The sequence below is a fragment of the Oculina patagonica genome, chromosome 4, assembly GCF_052425735.1.
Source record: "Oculina patagonica isolate OP01 chromosome 4, crgOcupat, whole genome shotgun sequence".
NCBI lineage: Eukaryota > Metazoa > Cnidaria > Anthozoa > Scleractinia > Oculinidae > Oculina > Oculina patagonica.
Genome location: NC_135761.1, coordinates 63,096,151 through 63,113,762, shown reverse-complemented (window position 1 = coordinate 63,113,762; position 17,612 = coordinate 63,096,151). Strand labels below are relative to the sequence as shown.

Below are 17,612 nucleotides of genomic sequence, written 5' to 3'. Positions count from 1 at the left end.
GGACTGAGTGGAGTACAATTTAGGGAGTAATCGGGCGAGTCATTTCGAAATCGGCCGAGCGCGCAGCGCGAGGCCGATATGAAATTACGAGCACGATTACTCTCTGAATTGTACGACACGAGGTCCAATTACTAATTAATCGTGTCAATAACAAAATTCGAGGTTAGGAAGTCTTTAGGAACCTTTTCGGCGAGGAAAAGTCAAAGGTAAATTCAGTTGGTTGCACAAAAAGTTAGAAAACAGCAAGAAAAAACCCATTCAAATGCGCATGATTGACGCGCGGATGGCGTAGGTGTCCAATTACAGGTATCCAATTTGAAGTTGCTCAAATTGGATACCTGTTATTGGATACCCACGTGATCGCACGCCGATTACGCGACAAATAGGCGCGCGCAGAACCAATCAAAAAGGAGAATTTTGTTATAGATACGATTATAATGATAATAACAATGATAATATAATAATGATAATTATAATAATAATAATAATAATAATAATAATAATAATGATAATAATGATGATGATGATGATGATTACGATGATGATAAAAATAATCGCTTTAATTTATTAGAGATCTCATTTGTGCAGCTGCCTGATTTGATTCGTTGTTTTATTCCTCTTTTTAACAGGTGCAGGTATGATATGTTAATTGCAGTGATTTCCTTGCAACAGAAGACTAAAAGAATAAAGGGACAAGACACAGCTAACTGCCTCTTGCCAGTTTTGTAGTTTTGCAGTTTAAAGAATATATATATATGGTCGGCAATCTATTCTCTTAGCACCCTGCTGTTAATCTTATTCAGAACGGCTTTTTCTTTTTAGCATTTCAAGGATACATTTTCAAAGCATGATCGTGTCATGTGACTTGGGAACTGAGTCAGGATTTTCAAACAGCCGCCATATGGGATCCGCCATCTGGGATTTTATTATCGATCAGGAAACACTAGCAAGTCGCACGTACGCGCAGACGGATTCAGGTCCCCTCTCCACCCCTCCCCTTCCCCTTCCACCCCCTTCTCTCCCGGTCCGAATACGGTTAAATTCTGGCTATGACTAGCATAAAGAAGGAATCTCACCAATCAGCGCTAATGTTAACAGTCACAGTTACAGAGGCCGCACGTTTTAGGACACCAGTACGTGATGGTTTGGTCGAAACTTGAGCCCGGGCCGCACTTTCCCTGACCCTTATAGTAAGCACAGGTTCCAGGGTCATAATCTTGACAGTGGCAAGGATTTTTGTCTAACAAAATAAATGAACAAAAAACAAACAACGAAATGGAAAAAAGAATAGATCAAAAAACAATTAAATAATGTTGAGGACTTGCGAATGCGGGACGACTACTGGGTTCACTAATGAGTGTACACATGTATTTTTAAACAGAGACGCGTATGTGCGTATGTGCGTTTCTCATTCTCGTGATCAAAATCTAGAATGAGGTGTTCTGATAGTTTCACGTGACACATCTTTCCACGCGTCTCTCCGGCTAAAAATCATCCGGCCGAGCATCCCCATTTGCTTCATTTAGAGTCGCCCACCATGGGGGGGGGGGGGGGGGGGGGGGGGGGGGACTCATCCTGCTCTTAAGTGGCACATCCTATGCAACCATTACGACTATTGTTCGCGATCCTAAAAGCCTTTATAGTTCATTTCTTTCTTCTTGCAGTATTATTAATCAATTTGTCAAGCAGGCAGACTTCAAAACACTAACAAGTGATAACTGTCCTGCTGTACCAGCAAAGTCTTCGAATTAAAGATGGCGGCTGTACATTTTACCAAACAAATCCAATAACAACATAGAAAGCAATATTTTTCCGGAATTTTTTCCTAAACTAGCAACACTGCGTATGCCAGTTTTGGAGCTTTTAGAACCAATATGTTTGTTTTTATAAGCCTTTGTAGTTTTTTTGTGCCCTTTCGTGCGCGAAGAATAATGAGTAAATGTACCAGTCGCCATCGTTTTAGCCTTGTATATCAGTTAGAATAAGGGACGGACCATTATTTTCTTTGAGAGGGGGTATGAAAAATTTTCCTCTGCAAAGTTTGTTTTAGTTTATGCACCTCTGTAAACATTTTATTTCGAAATGCACTTTATTTTCTGTTATATGGAAACAATTTATTTTGTCTTTCTAGGCCTGCAAACATTTTTTCAGTATTTTTTTTTTTTCATACCCCCCCCCCCCCCCACTTCCAAAAAAATAATGGTCCTTACCTAATTGTCAAGCTTTAGGCTGCATAGGTGGGTTAGAATAAAACCTGGAAAGTAATCAATAAAATAACAAAACACACAAACTTACAACAAAGTCCGCAAGTTGCTGTACAATGCCGATACATGTAATCTGCATGGTCCGGCGCGTGGCACAACTGTTGGTCGTTTGCACAATAACCCTCGAGCACATCCAAGCATCCACATCCTAGTAATTTTAAGTCATATTTCAGTTTACTGGATTACTTGATATTTTATTCCTCCGAGGTTTACAAATGTTTAATGCTTGAAACAAAATTCATCTATTTATTCATCTATTTTTCCCATTTTCTCTTGATTAGAATTGACTCAATTGGCTGGGTAATAGACAGCTTTCCAATCATCATCCAGAGTCAATCAGTGACACTCACAAATAATGTTGCATATACCAATCAGAATAAACTCGAAGCAAATTATGTGTCTCCAAACCGTTTCTTACCAGACGACACCTAACGTTTTCAATCAGCTTTTTAGAAATCTTCCCTTGATCGGAATGATACGAATCGAAAACTACACAATATGTAACTTTGATATCTTTCAGATGAATGACTGCTAAAAAGTTGATTAAAATGTTCGGTGTGGTCTCGAAAAAACTGTTTCGAGACACCTTAGAACATGTTACCAATGTACAAAGCGGAAGAAAAGAGATTGGTTTGCGTTCCCCACCTCCGTAAAACTGGCGTTTATTCTCTCCTGTTTTTATTTCCTGATTTGGCTTGGGCGGGATCTCTGCAAGCGCAAAAAGGGAATCGGTCCCAGCCCAATCGAATTGCCACAGGCTGAAAGTGTTCCTTTAATTGTGTTGAGTCCATCTACCATGAAGTATTTAACAATGACTCTCCAAAGTTTCGACGTTCAAGTTCTTTAAGACGCATATGCTGACATGTCGTGGAAGGAAGGAAAGCAGCCAACAAGTTTCTCGAAATTTATCAAGAAATCGCCCATGATTTGCCCAAAAACTGAAAGTTCTTTTTTTTCATTTGGTCTTAAGTGAAATTATGCTAAAAAGCCTGTAAAAGTAAAATTTCGGAGCATTTTCTTGCACAATTTCACTGCAAAAAGGGTTGCTAAATAATATTATCTTTTCCTTAATTACAACTAACATTAATTATTAAAAGCAGAGTGGATTGCAAGGTTTTCTATTATTGAGAAAAAATCGTATCTTTACACAATGACGACGAACCAATGAACACAACGAGAAAGATCGTTCTCATTTAAGCGTAAGTTAACAATAGCTAACAATACAGCTAGAAGAGGGAACCAAGAAATTAAGAAATTCCTTTAATAACATTGGAAGTTATCGAAGGACGTCACGTTTACATTACTGACAAGTTTGTAATAATTTATTGCTTGATGAGCAGAAAGTTGTCGATATCAAGTCAAAAAGAATGTCAGATTATCCCCCAGAAATCTTCGAGTTTCTCGTAATATGACAAGCTGCCAAGGGTAAGATAAGTAATGGTATAAATTTTAGTCTTTGGACATAGTTTTCAAAGCCCATTAAGGAGATATTGCAAGAAAAAGGCTTAATTATTTTTTTCTTTTGCAGATTCAACAAGGTTGTTCAAAGAAAGCCAAGTATCCAAGACAAAGGGGAAACTGGGAAACTGGAATATCATGTTACTTATGTCAAACTAATCATGGTTTAAAACAATAAACGAAGGGTTTAAAAGGAAATGCCTGCGATAGTTCAATTTATTTTTGTCGAATCCTCACCTTGATCCTTGAATTAATAGAAAATACAAAAGGAATACCTTTTATTTTCTCTCTGTTCAAGTTTGATTTGAAAACAAAAACAGCCCCCTGTCCCTGACAAGCTTCTTTTCTTCAGTATAAAGCGTACCTTGAGCACCAAAAATAAAATAAGCACTCGGACGCTTAAATAGAGATTACTCCATGGAAAATGCGCGCGTACGATTTTTATTCACGAGTTGAGTAGTATCAGAAAACGAACGAGTAAGCGTAGCGAACGAGTGAGTTTTCTGATACAACTCTACGAGTGAATAAAAATCGTACAAAGCATTTTCCATAGTGTAATTTGTTTATTTTATAGATACTGAGGTTTTTGAAAAGCAAATTAAATCGCTCGACTTTTTATCAGTTACGCGCGTGTTTAGGAAACCCATTCATCTGCCACAAACTAAAATAGCTAAAACATGTTTGTCTTTCAAAATTACATCTTTAATGAAGTAGCACAAGAAATGAGACGTCAGTTTTATACTCTCACAATTTTTACAGAAACAACTTTTGATAAAAAACCTGACTGAGACTTGTACAAAACTTGCAAGTTCCAGTTCAATGTTTTAACAGAACAAAACAGCGCTAAACGCTGAATAACTCGACGCGAACTCGAGCGAACTTTTACCAAATTAAATCAAGAAAACAGTCTGCCAAAACCAAGGACAAACCTGCAGTGTCTTAGTCATCATCTGAATCAAACCTCGCTACAATCTCTCGGAGTGAAGACGGCTTGTATTCTTGTCCTTCCTTTGTGCGAATTTACTCAAAGGTTTATTCAACTCGGCAGGAGGAATTTCGGTTATCCCGCTTCGTGTTTCTCTTTTTGTTTGAAGAAACGTTGTGACAACAAGGCCGTCTTGTTTCGGTTTCTTTTTAGTGTTTTGGTTTTCCTGTTCTGCAATATAAACGACTCAGTGGAGCCGTTAAAGACACAAACAAACCTTAAACGTGTCTCCGCCATGTCGCCGGTGTTTACGACGAGAATCAAAATGGCGATACGGTGTTGTTCACAAGTTGTTTTTCGTCGTTCGCGATTGTGATTGGACGAACGACGTTTTTTCACTAGTGAGTTTTCATAGTTCGCCTTTCCTATTGGCCACTGCATTTTACGAATCATTTGTACGCAATCGTTTTTCGTGAGAAAATCTCAGTATCTATGATATAAAAAATAAAACTGCTTGGGAAAAACTAAAAACACCTAAAAATAAAATACAAACAACGGCAACAAACATAACACATGGACTGCGCATGGTCTGAAAAAAATCTATAATTTACTTGGCGTACTCCATGTGTTATGTTTGTTGCCGCTGTTTGTATTTTATTTTTGGTGAAATTGAAATGGTCAAGAAACAAGAGCGTTTATAAAAACACCTAATTTAAAACTGTAGCGACCGCTTTTCTCTGTTGCAAGGGGTGCTAGTTCAGCGTCTTTGCAAAACAAAAGAAAAAAAGAAGCACAAGTCTGACACAAGCTAAAACATCGACTTGACACGTTCTATGTGGAACTCTCACTCGGTCCTATTTGTGATGAATGACGTTAAAAGTCTTAACATTGCAGCCAAGAACATATAGCCGATCAAAAATTAACATAAAATGATGTATAACGATTTTCCTTTGCACTATTTTCACTAGATTTCTGTTTTAAGATCCAACGATGATCCAACGATGAGAAAGAGTTTTGCAAACTTCCGTCAATGCAATAGTGGGTCGTACAGCACCCTATAAAGATAATAGGTTTGGCCCTTTGTTAGTTTTTTCAAATATCGCGCCTGGAAGAACTTAAGCAGAGGCCTAAAAGTTTTCATTTGATGTGAATCTTGGCGTGTAAATTGGTCACTGAGCAAAACGTAGTGCGCTTGCCGATTTCCACTCATGCGCGCGTTAACTCAGGCATTGCTCTATATATTATATAACTAACTGAATATTGCCTAACAAAGCAACGGTAACCGGTTGTTTCGCCTACGAGTTGTTTCGCTAACGACCAGTTCGCTAACGAGTTAGGTCGATTCGCCCACGTCTGAAGTCGTTTCGCTAACGAGCCGTAGGTCGTTTCGCTAACTTATTATGAAGATTCATATTTTCTAATATGTACTAATAGAACATAACAATGACAAATCAATCCGCATTAAAGACCCGTTGAGTTTGACGATGACATCAAATTCAGCGACGTAAACAGTTTAAAACATACCGTAGTTAAATGGTCTCCATGTTTGTCCGAAAAAGGGCTGGAAGTCAAGTCCCGGCAGCCCTCCGCGTAACATAAAAGACTGATCAACATTGTAGACAAGTACATGTACGTATACACATAATAAAGTTAGAGTTTCGTTTATGCGCTAATTTTGTAAATAAATCCAGACGTTTCGGGACTTCTGTCCCTTCATCAGTGGAAAATAGCCGTTAAAGTCAGCGCGCGTCATTTTCTTTGAATGTGGCAACATTGCGTGCGCGCGCGCTAACTGAGTCCATTTAAATAAAAGCAAAGTCAATGTTTATGCCGCGCGGCTGTAGAGTGCGGCATTTGAAGATCAGGCGGCCTTCCGCGCTGCGTCTTTCTCTGATGTTCGTAAGGCCTGATCGCACAACAGACACCATCATGTCATCTGTTGTGTGACCAGGCGAGGAGAAATGTTTTGCTAACTTATTATGAAGATTCATATAACGTCTGGATTTATTTACAAAATTAGCGCATAAACGAAACTCTAACTTTATTTTGTGATCAACAGACTGCGCTACACAGTTTTTAAACAATATTTTGACAATATTGTGATCTTATTATCAACATGTACGTGTACGCGATCAAAAGTCTATTTCACCCAGCTTTTCTTCAACAATCGACCAATTCGGGTCGGCTAATGCAAATTCAGTAAAAAGACTTAAAGTTTAGACTTAAAGCTTAACTTTTTGAAGCAATTCGAGTTTGTCTTTCGGCAAGAGCGTGGGTTTGATTGTCTTATTCTTTTGATGAAGAAGCTTTGTTTCTCTGTTGATGAAAAAGAACTGAAAGAGACGTCAGGGTATTAACTTTATACGCTAGCGAAACGACCTACAGCTCGTTAGCGAAACGACTTTAGGCGAAGGCGAAACAACCTAACTCGTTAGCGAACTGGAGGGCACCAACTTGCATTTGCAGGCCAAGAGCAATATCTCAGAGGAAAACATGCTGGTTTATCATAACTGACTTAGTCAACTAATATTGCCCGTAAATTTCTTCGATTTCTTGAAAAAGTTTTCTTCAACAAGTTGTTTAGGCTGCCATTATTATCAAGGGATGCCAAAAATAGTAATAAATTCCCACTGGGAGCCCCCACTCCCAAACGCCCCAGGTTGGAATAAGATATGGGAAGAGGCGAGCCCTACGGCGGCTACTTCTCAGAAGCAAAATGGCAGACATATAGCCCAAACGTAGCAAATGCGTACACAAAACATGTTGCTCTCCCCAAAACTCAAAAAACGAATTTTGCTGACAATTTAGAACAATTCCAGTATAACGGGAAAAAGATAAACAAAAAATTAAGCCCGGAGATGCTAAATAAACTTGCCATACAGACACCAAAACTTAACAAAACGCACAGACGCGAAAACTGAAACTTGTAACATCATACATGGACGTGAAAAACCAAATCTGTCACAGAAATGCGAGAAGTAGATTTATCGCACAGACACAAGCGACACACAGACACAAACAAAATGCGTCACACAGACACAAAATCTAAACACGTCACACGAAGACAAATAGACAAACTTGTCACACAGACGAAAAAACTACAGCTCGTCACCCAGACGCGAAAAACGAAAATCGCCACACGGATGGGAAAACTAAAACTTTTCACACAAACCCGAAATCCAAACTCGACACACAGACTCGAAAAGAGGGGTTCGAAAGAGGCCTGCGACGCGTGACTTTCCCCCTTTTTAAAAAGTTTAAAGTATAAAGCGGTTCCCAAACTGGCACAAAAACATAATGAGCTTGCCTCCAGAAGGGCTAGGCTCACAATGGAAGAAAAACGACAAATAAGCCTGTGCCAAGAAAACGGAAACGGGGAAAAGTCAACCGCGAAGCAGCCTCGAAATACCCCGTCGAGGGACAAAGCAATTAAGGGTATAAGAAGACCCCATCAAGGCATACCAGCGATCAACTTCGTCCCACAAGCTAGAAAAATACAAATTCGTAACACGAACGAAAAACTAAGCTGCAACACAAACGCCAAAACCATATTCGCCAAATAGATGCGAAAGCTAAAACTTGACACACAGACGCGAAAACAACACTACTAGTTACACAGACAGGAAAACTAAACTTGTCACAAAGACGCAAAAACTAAGACAGGAAAACTCAACTTGTAACGTAGACGCAAAAATTTAAACTTGCACACAGACAGGAAAACTAAACTTGTCACATAGACGTAAAAACTTAGACTTGAACACAGACAGGAAAACTAAACTTGTCACACGGATGCGAAAATCTAAAACTTGACGTCACACAGACACAAAATTAAAACAGGAAAACTATTTTTTTTACGCAAACGTAAAAACTAAATTTGTCACATAGACGCGAAAAATTAGACTTGCACACAGACGAGAAATCTTAAACTTGGCACACAAAAAGGGAAAACTTAAGCTTGTAGCCAACTGTTTTTTTCCATATAAACAGTTTAAGTATAAAAATAAGCGAAAATAAGCCACGACGTTTCGAACTCATCTTGAGTTCATTATCAAGTAGATATGAGTAAAATAACGGTCGAGTTATTTGCCTCGCCTACCAGGGACAAGTTGACACATACGGAGCATGCGCAAACGCTACAATCAGCCAAAACAAAGTTGCAGATAAATTGAAATCGAAGTCGCGGTAGTTTTGTCCAAAATGTGGTCTCGGTCGAAGTTTCAGCGTTCCTGATTTTAGCAGCCATAATAGATGTTTCAAAACAACTCTCGCCAGTCTTTTGAACCGAGAGGGCCAAGTTTTGTCTCGGTCAACAGGGACAACTTTCTCATTGGCCGTTCCGAGGTTGCGCAGGGGACTGGGGCGAGTTTCAAATCTTAAGTAATCGATAATCTGACACCACCACATGAAAGATCGCGGTGAGATTGGTCATCTGACCAAGTGTGATGCTTTCAAGATGAACAGAAACGAAGTTATGGACCTTGAAACATGGTTAAAAATCCATAAAAACGTCTCTAATTGTAAGCCAGCGTCCCCCAAAACCATATAAACTCTTAAAATTTTTATCAATTTTGTGACAGCTGTAAAATCCTACCAAAGACCCATTATTTGAAAGAAACTAAGATGAAAAACACTATGTCTGCCCATTTTAAAGAGTATCACAAAAATCATAAAAAAAAATTTAAGAGTTTATATGGTTTTGGGGGACGCTGTCTCAAAATAAGAGACGTTTGTATGGATTTTTAACCATGTTTCAAGACCCATAACTTCGTCTCTGTTCATCCTAAAAGCGTCAAACTTGGTCAAATGACCAATCTCACCAAGTTCTTCTATGTGATGGAGTCAGATTATCGATTGCTTAAAATTAAAAACTCGCCCCAGTCCCCTGCGCAACCTCGGAACGGCCAATATAAACGCTCGGCCAAAGTTGGCTCGCGATAGAGGGTAACCCTCCTACCAGGGACAACTTTCTTTCATATAAACAGGCCCTTGGGCTGTTCCCATGGGTACAAGATGAGGTCAAATGATTGGACTTGTTTGTTAAGGTCTGGATGGAAACGTGCGATGTAAAACGCTTCCTTTATTCTTCTATTCATTATAGAAAGTCCCACGAGAACTTATGATTTGGGTGATTCTTAATGTGTTTAGCTGGCTCCGACTGCCCATTAACATCTGAGTGCTCGTTGTCACGAATCTCTAGGTTTTCTTAGATTGTTGTTTTCATAAAGAAGCAGGCCGGTTTGCTTGTTTTATCCTCGAACATAAAGTTTAGATGATGCACTCATAATAAAACACGCTAAAAACCGAGCATGTTTCAACAGTCATACGCCCCACTAAGGTTTGGTGCGTTATGTGAATGTCTACACCAGTTCTGCTCGACTGCACAGGGGGCTCAATATGTTTCATTTGCCGTGCTGTGGTGTATGGCCTTCCTTACATTCGAAAGCAGCCTTTTAAACGTTTTCAGACTCGCTTCAGCTATGCAATAAACAAATCAGATTATCTAGCAAAAACATATATTTATTTTTGGAGTGTATCCGGCTATTTTATTAACATTTCTTGGGAATCAAATAAAATGTTTCTAAGACTCGATGTCTTATGAAGTCATGCCTCAATAATAAAGGATACGATTCATTGTTAAAATTCAACGGAGCAGCAACTTTGATGAGTTTTGTTATGATTTGTCAGCCGGATCGTCATTTTTTTTTAAGCCAAAGATAAGTGGGAAACATTTCAACCTCCCAAAACCCTTCAAATTGTCTCAGTACTGAACAACAAAGGATGTCCAAATGAGCCCTATCTTGCACCTTTGGGCCACCGGCCGTTTTCTTTTAATGCATTGGTCGCTTATTCGCCAGAATGAAAACACAATAGCTCCAAAATTTAATAAATGGAGAGCTTGTTTTTTTTTTTTTTTTTTTCTTTTTTTTCTTTCGTGCTTGCGCGCGCCCTCCCCATCCCTTTTGAGGCTGCTACCTTGACGTGGTGGGATGGATTGCGCGGCTTAATGATCCTTTTGGGCTATATATGCCGCTGGGAGTTATACTCCTGGCAGGTTCAACCTTGCCGGACAGGCCATTAGGAGAGGGTCCTGACTAAAACCAGCCTCCTGGCCCTCCAGGTTGGGGATTAGGCGTGAGGCTGACAACCTCACCCTGTAAAAAAAATCTTGTCACGGAAACACCAACAAGAAATCTTCAAACTTTTAGTCACCGAGGGAACTCAGAGCCTTCACGGGCTAGAATGACCAGCGGCAGTGAAATCCAACAGGAAGCTGTCGCTGCGAGACTGGGAGCCTTGAGCACCAAGACAAAGACAAGACTAGGATTCTGGAACGTAACAACAATGTTTAGCACTGGAAGGTTCGCGCAGATCACCAGAGAGATGAATGAAAACAAGCTTCACATCCTTGGCATTAGTGAGTGTAGATGGACCGGATTTGGTACACGGAGAACGCAAGGCGGTGAAACAATTTTGTTTTCAGGCCGAAATGACAACCTCCACCGGCAAGGAGTAGCTCTCATCCTGAAGAGGAGTGTGGAGAAGTCACTTCTTGAGTGGAAGCCTATCAACGAGAGGTTAATTAGAGCGAGGTTCTTTGGGAAGCAAGTGAAGATGACTGTAATACAGTGTTACGCTCCAACAAATGATGCTGATCCTGAGCAAAAAGACATCTTTTATGAAACTCTTCAAGCTGAAGTGGAAAATACTCCATCACAAGACCTCCTGATTGTTATGGGTGATTTGAACGCTATGGTTGGAACAGTCAACACAGGCAATGAGAGGGTCATGGGAGGACATGGCTATGGTATCTTAAATGACAACGGTGCAAGGTTGGTGGAGCTGTGTGGTATGAATAATATTGTAATTGGAGGCACCTTATTTCCGCACAAGGACATACACAAGATCTCTTGGAACTCACCAAACAGGCGTGACAAGTCCCAAATTGACCATCTTCTCATCAATGGGAAATGGAGACGATCCCTGCAAGATGTACGTGTGAGAAGGGGCGCTGACGTTGGGAGTGATCATCATCTTGTTACTGCTATGGTTCACTTGAAGCTACTGCGCTCTAGAAAAACCACATGTCACCAGAGGCGCTTTGATGTATCCAAGCTCAAGAATTATGATACAAGGAACCAGTTCTGTATAGAATTACGTAACAGGTTTGAGACTCTTGCAGAAGAAAACACCGGAACAGCTAATGAAGGCTCACTTACATCAGAATGGGACAGGATCATCAAGATTTACCATACTGCTGCCACATCCACCCTTGGTTGTAAGCAGAAATCCCACAAAGAATGGTTTAGTGCGGACACCTGGGATGCTATTGCAGAGAGGAAAAGAGCAAAGGGTGAAATTATGGGGACCAGGTCTACTCGCCTAAAAGAGAAATAACAAGCTCAGTACAGTAAACTCAATGCCAAAGTGAAGCGATCAGCTAGAGTAGACAAAATAAGATTTGTTGAGAACCTCGCAACAGAAGCAGAGGCTGCTGCCCAGAAACAGGAGCAAGGCACAGTTTACAGAATCACCAAGCAAATATGTGGAGGTCAACGGAGAGGGAAGGCACCTATCTGCAGCAAGCAAGGGGCATTACTAACAACTGAGAAGGAACAGGAGGAACGATGGGTAGAACACTTCCAGAAAGTACTTATCAAGGAGGTCCCAGAGGAGCCAGCTGCTGCTCAGGATGCTGAGGAAGACCTTGACATTAGTATTGAACCATCCACTAAAGAAGAGATCGTGGAAGCCATTAAAGACCTTAAGAAAGGTAAAGCACCTGGGCAGGACCAGCTTAACGCTGAGCTCTTTAAATGTCATCCAGAGCTTGCAGCAGAGATATTACTCCCACTCTTTGCTAAGGTGTGGAATGGTGAGGGGATACCAAGTGACTGGAGCAAAGGAGTCATCATACCAATTCCTAAGAAAGGCACACTGTCTGACTGTAATAATTGGCGGGGTATCACTCTTTTATCCTTACCAAGTAAGATCTACTGTAAGGTTACTGTGAAACGTCTTTCTTTGGCGGTCAATGAAGTGCTGCGACAGGAACAAGCCGGTTTTAGAAAAGACCGAGACTGCACAGAACACATCTTCTCCTTGAGAAACATCATTGAACAGTGTCATGAATGGCAGAGGGGACTGTACATCAATTTTATCGATTTTCAGAAGGCCTTCGATAGCGTGCACAGGGAGAGTTTATGGAGTATCCTCAGGGCGTATGGCATACCTGCACACATTGTCCGAGTGATAAAGCAATTCTACACTGACTTTTGTTGCTCGGTTGGAGGCTCTGAGCTTCCATGTCAAATCGGGTGTTCGACAGAGATGCGTTATATTATGCGCTACTGTTTAAAATTGTCATCGATTAGGTGCTGTCTCGAGCTACTGAAGACAGAAGGAAAGGAATACGCTGGACACTATCAACTGTCCTGGAGGACCTGAATTATGCCGATGACATTGCTTTGCTGTCCCATTTGTTCAGTGACATGCAGGAGAAAACTGACCGGCTTAACAGATTCTCTTAACAGTTTCTCTCGGCAGGTAGGGCTTAATATCAGCCCTCAGAAGACAAAAGTATTGCCTGTCAACATCTCAGCACCATTGTCCATCAAAGTGGGACAGCTAGACCTTGAAACGACCCAACAATTCACCTATTTGGGTAGTACAGTCTGCAGTGATGGGGGGGGGGGGGGGGGGGGGGGGGGGCTGACATCGACATCCGACAGAGGATTGGTAAAGCTAGAGGGGCCTTTGCAAAATTGCGACCCCTGTGGAGGAGCAAAAACTACAGCAGAAGAACGAAGATTAAGATCTACCAAGCTTGTGTACTCTCTGTACTACTCTACGGATCTGAATGTTGGAGAATGACTGTGCACGACTTGAAAAAGCTGCAAAGCTTTCACACATCTTGTCTCCGAAAAATCTTGCACATCTTCTGGCCACAAAAGATCTCCAACAACGAGCTCTTTAAATTGACAGAACAGGAGGACATGAGTATTGTTCTCATACGGAAACGATGGAGTTGGGTTGGTCATGTGCTCCGTAGAGAATCTACCAGCATTTCTAAAGTTGCTCTCACATGGACACCAGAGGGTAAAAGAAAAAGAGGCCGTCCAAAATCCACCTGGAGAAGAACTGCAGAAGCAGAACTTCAGGCCCTAACTCTGACCTGGGGGCAAGCTTCGCGGCTTGCAAAGGACCGACAAGAATGGAGGCGACTTGTTGATGCCCTATGCGCCACTGGGCGTTTAAAGGATTGACGATGATGATGCGCGCCCTCTGTTTCTGTATCCAGCGGTCTCCTTCGAAACAAACGTGCGACTTGGACCAAACAATTTTTTGCGTCAACAACAAGGTCAAAACAAGGGAAACTGAAAAGTGCCCCTGTCTCGTTTCGAAATAAACCCGTGATGGGGGCTTCCAATTGTTTAGAAAATGATCAAGAATTTGTCACCGGTTCAAACCGGCGTGCCTTCAGTCATGTGAGCTCTGACAATGTTCTTGTTAAGCAAAATAGCTATTCTAGTTCTCAAGTTGTTGATGATAATCCTGGTACCGCTCCCGTTTTCGAGTCAAAACAATCTTCTGATAGGGTTTGATAAGGTTTGATAAGGTTTTTGTGCATCAGTTGACCTGGATGCATTAGCGAAACATCTTCAGGTAAAATTTGACCAGCATTTTGTGCAGCGAGTTGCATGGTCGGGATACGTCCTGATAAAAAACTCGAGAGCTCTGAGGCTTATTTGCTAAAGTTTAGAAGAAATCTGTCGCCGGGTTTTAAATGTATGGACATTTTTGGTAAAAGCTAGATTTTAAAAATATGTTCATTGATGGGAAGCTTAAAGGAGCAGTGTCACGACATTTGAAGCCATATTTCTAATAATTTTCAAATTGATTACATCAATATCATAGTCTTCAATCGTAATTAAACATCAAAGGAAGAACAAAAGCGCAAAAAACCAATGATGGCTTCAGCTGACGAAGATTAAGACAGATTACGAGCAACAAACTTGAAAAACTTTGCCAGTTTTTTTTCAAGATGTGTTCTCCGTCACGTAGCTCATTTAATGGTTTTTTCATGTATTTTAAAAGATTTTTGAACAACCAAATTTTAATAAGTGTCTCGGAAAGCAAACATTTTTCTTAATTTTACTCAATAACGGATAGTTTTAGCGTTTGGTTGGTTAAAATGGCATTTTAAAATTTCTGTTCATCTGACCTTTAATGATATGTAAGAGATAAATACCGAGAACGGAGGTATTAATCCATATACATCCCGAGGGCCTGCGGCCCTTGGGATGTATATGGATTAATACCGACGTTCGAGGTATTTATCTGACTTATTTTATGATATTATTCATGAGGGATCATTATATAAAGCCCGTTTCCAGCAGGACAAAAGCTGTCTAATTAGTGAAACCTCGGCTCCGACCGTAAACAACATATCTTTCTTTTGTTGTATTATTGCCATTGTGCGGTTTTCTCAGAATGGCCTGGTCGTGCGCTTTTCACGGTTTCGCGACTCATTGTGACTTGTCAAACTTATTTGAATAACATAAGACTGTTTTGTTGTTTTTATAATTTGTTTTGCGCATACTCTGTGTGATGTTCGCAAGGAGCGGGTTAGTGTGTTTTGTACGGCGTCCATAATGTACGAAGAAAAACCTTGAAAACAAAAAAAACGGCAAGGACATTTTACGAAGAGTTTAACCAACGACAGGAAAAAGGTCACTAAATTCAAGATAAGTTGTTAGGAGACACCTGTCTCCTAACAACTTACAATGAACGTTTATTCGTTTGTCTCACGGTAGAATCGCTTTGAGATGTTGATCGCGACGTTTCGACTGCAATACCGCTAGTCTTCTTCGCCTGATGAAGACTAGCAGTACTGCAGTCGAAACGTCGCGATCAACATTTCAAAGCGATTCTATCGTGAGACAAACGAATAAACGTTCATTACCTATCTTACACCACGATGAACAATATTCACATCTTTAATGACATTAACGTTTAGGAATGTCATGTTTCAGAATAAGACGCGCGTTGTTGTATTCAAACATGCAGGATAGTCAAACAGAAGGGATTTTTCACTGAGGCAATATGCGTCGACAAATTCAAGCAAGCTTTTCAAATTGCTTATGTCGATACTGTTTTTCTTGAATTTTATATTTCCGTAATGAATTTATCAACAGAAGAAAACTTAGGGCCGAATCCCACTAGCGGACAAGTTTTGAATGTCATAACATTTTTTACAAGAACAAAATTGTCGCGACAAGTCAGAGACATTTTGAAGTAAACTAAAGGTGTAATTATTAGTAAAATAGCTCTGCACGTGCTTCTGCCATCCCTGTACATTTCTCAGCACGGCCGTCTTGGGCAAACATCAAATATGCAGTACAACGGGCCGGGTAAAAAATCTAAAAAAATTCGCATTTAAAGTACGCGTGTTCTCATGCAGTAGAATAGTAATTCTTACATTTGGCCGAAACACTTCACTTATAAATATGCTTTGCCTCTCGCGAAAAGATTTTGCGGCTGGATTATGATAGTGAGAGCCATGTCACATCATGATAGCCTGCGTCTGTGTAGTTTCGCGCCTTTCGCGTTTCTCCCATACGCGCGCTAGAAACTAACGACGCCTGCCACGCAGGCTAACATCATGATCACGGTACACACTATCGATATCCCAACAACTTGAGTGCGTGTTGTTTTTCGGTGCAATTTGGGCCAAACACAATAGCCAATCAACAACATATTGTTATCTAGCATTACGAGGGGCATGGGAATGCGACTTGTCATGAATTGTCCTGCCTTTAGGCAGGACTTCGGCCCCTTTGATGATTTGTCATCCTCGGAGACCCAGGGGCAGTTTGTGGGGCAAGAGAAACGCGAAAAAGCGGGTAAAAAATAGCGCGAAACTGCCAGTTACATAAATCAGCATATAAAAGTTCTATTGACTGAAAGTGCCCCTGGGGAAAGATTCTTACCAGACCAGTTCAAAAAGCTCTCTGAATAGTGCCTCGTGATTGGGCAGAAAAATCTTTTGTTTTCCCTTTGTATTATTCTGCCCAATCGACGACCAGCTTGACTTCGGTCCTTTTGTACACAAAAGCTAGTGCTAAAATCGCTGCTGCACGCTTTGCACGCGTAGCTAGTCGCGATCGGCCGCTTGACACATCTGCCTGGTTTGTTCGTGAAAAATATACTCTTGTTTGGAAAAGTTTCGCATCAAACTGTCATCAATCTTTCCGTAAAAGATCTGAAAAACATCCATTTTTATAGCAGTGCAACAAGCTGCATATCGCACACAAACTTTAATAGCTCGCAAGCAGCATTCAAGTGTTACGATTCCTGCGATCGACCACAATCTGAAGAATCCGCCGTTTCTCCGCGGGCATGGCCGTCAAACTTTCGACGTTTTCGACCAGGGGAGGCACTAGCCGAAACTTTTCCTTCCCGAGCAAATTCTCCGCTAAAAAGCAAGACAGATATAGCAAGCGAACTGGCTTTGTGTACATACTTCGTTTGCATGAGAACACAACAAAAGGACCGCAGTCAAGCTGTTCGCCGATTGGGCAGAATAATACAAAGGGAAAACAAAAGATTTTTCTGCCCAATCACGAGGCAGTATTCAGAGAGCTTTTTGAACTGGTCTGGTAAGAATCTTTCCCCAGGGGCACTTTCAGTCAATAGAACTTTTATATGCTGATTTATGTAACTGGCAGTTTCGCACTATTTTTTACCCGCTTTTTCGCGTTTCCCTTGCCCCACTAACTGCCCCTGGGTCTCCGAGGATGATGATTTGTCCGTTTTGACAAAATTTGCCCTTGTCCAAAAAGTCATTCGCACTTGTTTTTGCAATTGTTTGTCAACATCTATCGCGCGTGCAACGCGGACCAATCATAAGACAACTGCTTCTTTGTTTTCCTGAAATGTTGGACAAGTTCTTGGTCTCAAAAAAC

The 17,612-nt window shown here is 40.8% G+C and overlaps 2 protein-coding genes and 1 long non-coding RNA gene across 3 annotated transcripts; 2 read left to right on the top strand and 1 right to left on the bottom strand.

Annotated features, from left to right (window-relative positions):
* Positions 1–1,047: 1,047 nt before the first annotated feature.
* Positions 1,048–2,981, bottom strand: LOC144651040 (uncharacterized). The gene is made up of 3 exons (XR_013570248.1): positions 2,910–2,981; positions 2,296–2,412; positions 1,048–1,240 (listed from the first exon to the last, which is right to left on the bottom strand). It is a non-coding gene; the product is annotated as an uncharacterized LOC144651040 (long non-coding RNA).
* Positions 2,982–10,887: 7,906 nt separating this feature from the next.
* Positions 10,888–13,092, top strand: LOC144648652 (uncharacterized). The gene is made up of 2 exons (XM_078508157.1): positions 10,888–11,998; positions 12,128–13,092. The coding sequence occupies exons 1-2, from the start codon at positions 10,888–10,890 to the stop codon at positions 13,090–13,092; spliced, it is 2,076 nt and encodes a 691-aa protein (XP_078364283.1).
* Positions 13,093–13,514: 422 nt separating this feature from the next.
* Positions 13,515–13,910, top strand: LOC144648650 (uncharacterized). Its single transcript, XM_078508156.1, has one exon. The coding sequence runs from the start codon at positions 13,515–13,517 to the stop codon at positions 13,908–13,910; it is 396 nt and encodes a 131-aa protein (XP_078364282.1).
* The last annotated feature ends 3,702 nt before the right edge of the window (positions 13,911–17,612 follow it).

What these genes read in the sequence shown, in the direction of transcription:
- LOC144648650 (XM_078508156.1), top strand. Translation starts at nt 13,515, where the DNA reads ATGACTGTGCACGACTTGAAAAAGCTGCAAAGCTTTCACACATCTTGT.
- LOC144648652 (XM_078508157.1), top strand. Translation starts at nt 10,888, where the DNA reads ATGACCAGCGGCAGTGAAATCCAACAGGAAGCTGTCGCTGCGAGACTG. An exon ending in AGAGAGGAAAAGAGCAAAGG is followed by an intron (nt 11,999 to 12,127) that starts GTGAAATTATGG and finishes ACCTCGCAACAG; the next exon opens with AAGCAGAGGCTGCTGCCCAG.